At 35.0% G+C, this 8,288-nt stretch overlaps 1 protein-coding gene across 1 annotated transcript in view; it reads right to left on the minus strand.

Annotated features, from left to right (window-relative positions):
• Nucleotides 1–7,875, minus strand: part of LOC308697545 (tapasin-like) — a gene marked incomplete at its 5' end in the record, with an annotated part of 41,726 nt that extends 33,851 nt beyond the window's left edge. The window contains 7 exon segments of the mRNA XM_081376859.1: nt 5,442–5,543; nt 5,802–6,125; nt 6,241–6,600; nt 6,954–7,202; nt 7,501–7,695; nt 7,817–7,857; nt 7,859–7,875. Coding sequence (XP_081232985.1) covers nt 5,442–5,543; nt 5,802–6,125; nt 6,241–6,600; nt 6,954–7,202; nt 7,501–7,695; nt 7,817–7,857; nt 7,859–7,875 — 1,288 coding nt within the window.
• Nucleotides 7,876–8,288: the final 413 nt, after the last annotated feature.

Below are 8,288 nucleotides of genomic sequence, written 5' to 3' on the forward strand. Positions count from 1 at the left end.
GTTAGGTCCAAACATTCCTGCATATGTGATCTGATATACAACCTAAAACATTCAAATCTATCTCGCAACTAATGGCCCACATCAATACAATTGTTCAAGCAAGAATGATACATTCTTCATTTACATATATCTTTATGGGTTTTGTTTTAGTGAAAACATCATGTAGATCAAAATAATATTTTAACAATGCTTGAATTTAAGACTTCATGTTGTTCCATGTTGACCTTTCATAAGTAAAAATATGACTTTTTATGGCCTTAATGGTAAGTTCACAAAAGACAGATGTTGTGCTAATTGTGTTTAGAGTTTTGAAAATGTGACTACAAATTGGGCTATGTTAGCAATTGTAAAAAACTAATCACAGAAACACAACAGTATGTTTGGTACTTTCAACAATCAGTTCATTCAACAGAAAACAATGCAAGATACACACATTAAACACAAAACCTCATCTTCAAGCACTATTTACAAAACCTGATATTATTTGAATCTCCAGTATGTTATTTCACAGTTGATATAGTTCTTTAATGCTTCGCTAACTAGCAGAAGACACTAGCAGGGTTTAAATCCCAGTTGTGCAGGTGGGGCATGTTGTCACACTGCGTTACAATGAGCCCCTATTAGAAATATGCTATTCTATACTATACTTTTATGAATTCTATTGAGAAAACATGAGAAAATGGTGAAAAAAGACTGAGAGTCAATATTCAGAAATGACTGATTATTAATATGTTTTGAACTATGTTATATAGCAGTGTTTTCCTGTGTTCGTTGTCAAACTCAAAAATTTGTTTATTTTTAATTATTAAAAAATGGCATTATTTTATATGAAAAAGTTAATTGTATTTTATTGAGAGGTCTTTAGAAGTCGTGTCTTCCGGGGTCAATGGATCTCCTGAAAATAATTTCCCTTAAAAACCGAGGATTAAGCTAAATGACACTAGTTTCCAGCGTTCCCCACCGAAATCAAATACTCTATACGCTTTGTACTACACTTTTTCAAAGAATAATCTTTACAAATTTAAAAGCATTTCTTCATATTGGCTGTGTTCTGACACAATGTCATTAATCTGTACTTTTTCTTTTATAAAATGTACCTTTCTTATTTCTACAAATTATGTCTTTGACAACATGTTTCATGGACAAAAATACTGTTTGAAATATTTTTGTGTAAATAAGATCTAACACGCCTAAACAGTTTTTGCTTTAAAATTTCTTTTTTTTGTAAAAAGTTTTTGAACAGACGCTGTTTAGTAAAAATAATACTTTAGGTTAAATTTAAGCAAACTCGTTTTTACCATACAGAAGTCTTCTAGGAAGATAAATAGAAGATTCGACTTTAATAAAACTTTAAAGATTTCATTTAAACAGTCTTTTAATTTTAAACGATCTAATTTAAACTTTTAAGATTGTGCTTTAAAATGAATTAAGTAGGAATACAACTCTGGAAAGCAGACTACCTTTACATGCTGTGACATTGTGTCCCAGAGGCTCATCTGGTCTGTAACTCCTCTCGTCTCTGTGAGGGTCTGAAGCTTCATTTCACATTGTGGTTAATCACCGAAGGATCTGGGGCTGTTTTGTTTATGACAACTTAAACTATTTGCTTTTTGGATTGTTTTTTATAATTGCATAAACAACTACTTCACCTCTCTGTAAATGTAAGGTGTTTATATATATATATATATATATATAGGCTATATATATATATTCATTTAGCTAAAACTGTTCAAATTTTTTAATACATTTTAGTAACATTTTATTTATTATTCATTGATTATATATTTTATTTATAATCATTTAATAGTAAATTAAAAATAGAGATTAGTTCATTTTCTGTGATGGTCGTGTTTAGGTGTATATCATATGCAGTTACAGTACAAAAATCATTATGGCTATGGAAAGCCCCCACCATAAAAATGGAAGCCCAACATGGACAAAAATGCTGATTGAATCTTTTCATATAAATGAGATTTAAGAGGACTAAGTACAGTTTTTCTTTAAAATGTTCAACAATGTAAAGTTTTTGAACAGACATTGTTTAATAACAATTATACTTTAGGTCACCGTTAAACAAAATCATTACAGTAAAAAAGATAAATAGAAGATATAAATGTATTAAACCTTTAAAGATTTATTTTAAACAATCTTTTCATTTTAAAAGATCATATTTAAACTTTTATGATTATGCTTTGAAATAAATTTAGTAGGAACAAAACCTTCGCTCTGGAAAGGTGTTAGCAGTCCTAACATTATGCTGTGACATGATGCACAGATCCTGAAGCTAGCATTATTGTCAAGTAATGTATTTCTCAGAAGACGCTGCTCTGATCGGAAGGACCTTATAAGCAGCCTATCAATGAGACAGCCTGAGGGTTCACAGTTTCTAAATGTTTTCATTGTTGCTCTCTCTCTCTCTCTCTGAAGATATGTGGTGATTTTCTCACAGATACAACTTAAGAAATTATTGAACATTTCCCATGCGTGAGATGACTTGTGACACTTCAAATTTTGACTTATTTTACAAAACCCTGATAAATAAAAAAATATACTTTAAGTTCAAGTCAAGTTTTTCCACAGACCATTGATGTAGAATATTTGTTTTTATTAAGACTTTTTTAATTAAATTTAAATTAAAAACATCTTTGTATTATTTTTTAAAAGATCTAATTTAAACTTTTAAGATTATACTTTGAAATAAATTTAGCACTGACAAAACATTCACAATGTCTCATCCTGATCACTGAATAATCCCCTCTGACAGACTGGCAAACGCTGGTGTGAGAGGTGCTTCATTAAAATACTCTGGGATCTTTTGTATTTAACTCATTGCATTTTTGTGAACCCATTCATACGTAGAATAGACATCTATATGTTAGGAGCTACTTCTTCAACTCTCTTGAAAATGTAAGATGATTTTATTTATTCATATAACCATTCATAAATAAATGTTTAAATTGGTTCAGTAGATTTTTAGTAAGATATTTATTTTATATTATATATTTTATAATCATTTCATACATTTTCTTTTAAAAGAACAGAATGTTTTTTCATCTTTAGTTAGTGTGAAATCTTGTGAAATATACATAATTATTAGAAAAAAACTTTTTATAACTTCCACTGTCTCCAGCAATCCCCCTGAGCAAAGGAATGCGGAGGGTGGGAGGGAGCTCCATGCTGATGCCTGCATGTAACATACATCCTGATCTCAGAGCTATAACCCTTCATGACTTCCATTATATTAAAGTTCAAATATTAATCAATGGACGCCTTTTACTCACAAGGCCATAAATAATCCAAATCTCAATTACACACAAGGTCAAATGTGACAATGTCATTAAGAGGGTAAGGTCAGCACTAGGTCAAGTCAGGACAAGGTCAGGGCATAGCTAGGGCAAGGTCAAGAGGTCAACCCAGGTCAACCCATCAATCAATTATAGGGCCATCAATAATTTTTGACCCACGGTGAATCATAATTACTATAGTAGCCCAATTCCGCGCATTGCCTCCCCTGAAATTTAAGGGCTGTTACTGAAGGTTTGAGTAATGAACCCATTTTCAAAACAATTCTTCTAAGTGGTTCAGTGCTTCACCAAAGCTTAATTTGCCCATCACTGACTATGAGTGCTGATGAGTCCAGGCAGAGAATTATGGGAGATGTAGTTTGTGAGGGAATGACAATATTCTGATGTGGAGTGCCCTCTGGTGGCTCTCAAGGGCTCTCCAGCTGGTGACTGTTACAGTGACTATTATAATTTTATAAATGCTTGTATAGTATAGTTATGACTTCATGAGTTCATGACTCTTGCTTTTCATTTTACGTACTACAAACTGCTCTCTCACCACACCACTCTTACTGACATTAGAAACATGATGAGCAGGGCAGGATTAAAAGCCAATGATTCAAAAACACTTTAAGAACACATTTTTCCACAACTTATGTGTTATACTGTATATGTCACATTTATGACACGTTTTCATTTTCAAGGTGACATAAAGTGTTTAACAGGTATTTAACTAATAAAAATAAACCATGCAGGATCCCTCTTACTGACTTCTGGGTTCTTTTCCCAGCTTCCTCTGTCTTTTGTATTAAAAGTCCTGTGAAAAACACTGAGTGGCAAATGTGTTCAGGAATAAAACAAGCAGAACATATGATATAGTGATGATGAATTATTACAAATATGACTGATATTCTCTATGGCTAATATTCACCTCTTATCATTTGTCACCTCACATGAATACCAAGCCCCTCTCCAAATCAACAGAATAGGAAATGCTTTATTGTTTACTTTTTTGCTGACCTCTTTAACTAAAAAATGACACAATGGTCAGTTTTATAAATAAAATGAAATGGGTGTGGGCCTCATAATTTGAATTATGCCAGTTCTCTTCATTTGACTAGTACCATGAATATCAATAACATATTCTCTTCCATAATTCACCACATCATGTGCTTTCATTGTTGTTGTCTTGTTGTCGAGTCGGACTATAATGCCTACAGAGCCAAAATACAATTCAAATCTTACAAAAAATACAGCAAGAGTGTGTTTAGTTTGAGAAACTGTTTAGTTGAGTTTGGCATGAATGTGAGATCAGATGTGTGAGGATTGGATCAGGTGACTTTACATTACATACATTATAATACAAATAATAAACTTTGTTTAATACATTTAAACTTAATGATTTAAGCAAAAGAAAAGCTGGTAACATCCTAATGGGATATTACTTATTTAAAGCACTACTAGTACATCTCTAGACAATTGAGTTTACGTGATTCATAAATCTCTGTTCATGAAAAAAGCTCAAAGCTCAGACTCACAAAACTAAAAAATGGCAACAGTCCTGCAGTATTTAAAATACAATCAATTTACATTTTTATTATTATTATTATTTCCAGAATCTGTACAACCATCATTAAAAATATTTTTATATAAAAATACTTGCAGAGAGTAACCAACCCAAACACAAATACAGCAATCTGAAATTCTTAAGCAAAGATTGAAACACAATATAAAACTATTCTGAAAGGATTATTTACAAGAGCAGTTTCTCTGCACACTATTCAGCTTCACAATCCCCTCCAGATCCAGCTTTACTTCTCCTTCTACACAAGAGACAGATATAAAATAAGCAGACAGACAGTTATACAGGAGAACTAAAGACAGCATCTATGCATTTTAAAAATGAAATTGAGTGTGAGAAGAGTGTGAAAAAATTATTTACCTTATTCTCTTATTCAGTTTCACTGGAGTCTAAATGAAAACAAAAATTGACATGTTTGGATATTTAATACATTCCAGGGCATTTATTACAAACACAATTCTAGTCTATATACTGCAATATGGTAATAGTTTTTTACAATGGATCAGGTCATTTTATCATCAGTCCACTTGTAAATAGCTCTTCTGTGTTGCAGTGATGTTAGAAAACCGACTCACCAGAAGAGCTGAACGTCCAGTAGAGAAACTTGATCATGCCGTAAAGCAGCAGAGCAACAGCGACCATCGCCATAGAGTCTTCAATAGAAGGAGCGCTGACACCTGATATCAACACAATATCAAATCAAGAGTTGCAGAACATTCTGACTGACATAAATATTCTTTTGGAAATTAAAATATGAATCAGACTGTCATAAAGACTGTCACTTGTCTCCTACTAGAGTATCCTGCAGAAAGAATCACTGGAAATCCCCACCATTGAAATATAGACAATTGAAGTGGACGTGAAATTATTCAGGTTTAATGATTGATCATAAACACTGTTTTAAAATGATGTCAGTCTAGGACAGTATCACTCACCAATCACACTGAGTGTAGCAGAGGCTCGCCGTGTTCCTCCAGCGTGTTTGGCTACACAGGTGATGTCTCCACCACGACCCAGCCTCATCTTACCCGAGTCCAGCTCCAGACGACTGCTCTGACTGAAGGTGCCGTCAGACGCCTGTCTGTGACCCGTTACACCACCCTGACCCAGAGAGCGGGACTTCCCATCAGCCCCGGTGAACTCCCAGCTCAGATCCAGAGTGTGAGGAGCAAAACCAGACGCTTCGCACTGGATCAGCAGCAGCTGCCCGGGAACCAGCAGAGGAAGAGGAGAAGGATAGATGGACAGAGATGGAGGCTCTGGAAAGAAACAAGGAAGTGATGGTTACTATTACATATATATAACATAATATCCATAATAATTTATGCAAATCTGACTTGGCTATGTCAGAATCAGAGTATACCATCATCTCACCAACTATCTCCAGGTCCACGGCTACCTGAGCCAGCAGATGTGGAAGATACACCGTGCAGATGTAAGTTCCTGAGTGTCTCACTTGAGATTCTTCCAGAATCAGAGATGCATTTCCTGTTTCATAGAGGCCTGTGATGTCAGTATCGGCTCCGGTCTCTGATGTCTCTGCAAACCGATCGTTCTTGCCATCGTAAGCGAGAACCAGCCGTCCTTCACCCCGAAACTGATAACGCCACTCGACAGAGAATCCAGAGCCGTGAACTGGAGAAGACGGGTCGACCCAGAACCCACAGTCCAACAGAACCGGTTCTCCCAGTCTAGAGCGGACCACAGGAGTTTTACTGGAGACACTGAGAATGACTTTAGGAAAGAGATGAGAATAGGAAGCATAATGAGCAAAGAAAGTGTTTAACCATCATTAGAACAGAAGGGTTCAACAGACTTTAGCTCTTATTTTAATTAATTAAAATATAAGATACATGAACTGCAAAAATCAAATCGGAACACAAATCATTTTTAAAATGAACATGCAAATTAAATTTTAAATTGCATACTATGTAGAACTATGCTAAATTAATATTCTTAATATATAATTATATAATGCATCATTATTATGTATTATGCAAATATATGTCAATATTATTATGTTACTGAATGTAATGTATGTAATATTATTTTCTTCTGCCAATATAAGAGAAACTTGGGCTCTTTACCTTTTGGCTCTTTAGAAGCTGAAGGCCCTCGCATGATATTGGACAACGTCAGCTGATCATCAAGCCCTTGTGCTGCCACTGAGAACCAATCAGCTTGCAGGTAGACTGGACTTTGGGCGGAGTCAGTGAGAGCTGATGTCCATCTGACCATAGAGGCGTGAGGCATGAAAGGGTTAATCTCACACTTTGGTTTGTTCACAGAGCCTTTGGGTGGGTTCAGGGCGGCACTACAGAACGTGCCAGCTGGATCTGGAGGAGAACAGTATGTTAAAGTTTAGTTATCATCATATCTGTTTTGTACTCTAGAACAGGTGCTATACAGTGTCGTCTGTGACTGTAGCGTTGGATCTGGTTGGTGTAGAAAGGAGATTTAAATACAGTATTTTTATTTGTCAGGTAGTATCATACTACTATGCTATATGAAACATAACAGTAGATACAGACAACCAAGTGAGCACAACATTAAACAAAAATATTCTTTGACTTGAAGATGGACTTTTGTGTTTATTTTAGAGATTATATAAGCACATGCTGCATTGACACTGACCAGTCACATAGTAAACTCTGGACGGGCTGATGTCTGCAGGAGGATGAAGATCAGACATGATCTCTTCACTGTAAGCTTCAGTTCTGATGAACATTAGAGATTTCTCTTGACTCATTGGCACTGAGAAACCTCCTCCATGACCGGGCTTCTCCTGGACAAACCAGCACTCCAGAACTGGACATCCAGAACCAGAAGCTGCAAGATAGGAGAGATAATGTAAGATTAGAAATATTATGAGAGTTATGTTCATTGGTCACACACACAATTTAATGTATTTAGCTGTAGTCTTGATTACAAACAGGCAGCAAAAACTTACCACGAAAACACAATGTAAATGCGATGATAGATATCTTATATAGTCGAAATCTCAGACATCGTTGCTTTAAAAGTTTAAATTATATCTCTGTACGGCTGTAATTTTTGGCGTGTTAAAGATCATTCGTCGGTTTTTCCCAAAATCGTTCGTGCAGCTTCCAGCGTTTCACTTTCATTTAACTGCGTGTTTACGCGCATGCGCTTTAACCGCAGGAACCATTTTTGTGACAATTGAAAATACTCACATGTCGTGTGACAAATTTTTCATGTATCATCAAGTAAACATCTTTTGACCTCTCAAAATAGAAAAAAAGCACTGAATCATACATTTCTCTAAACCGTGTATTTTAGTCTTTCTAGTCTCCACTAGATGGCGCTCTGAGCCAACAATAGTGGCATATTCCAAACTCACCATGATGGTTTTGGTTTTTGCCATGATATCACGTGGTTTCTTAGAACAGAGTGCAGTTAAG

Source organism: Scardinius erythrophthalmus (assembly GCF_964197995.2).
Source record: "Scardinius erythrophthalmus genome assembly, chromosome: 10".
In the NCBI taxonomy this organism is placed as follows: Eukaryota; Metazoa; Chordata; class Actinopteri; order Cypriniformes; family Leuciscidae; genus Scardinius; species Scardinius erythrophthalmus.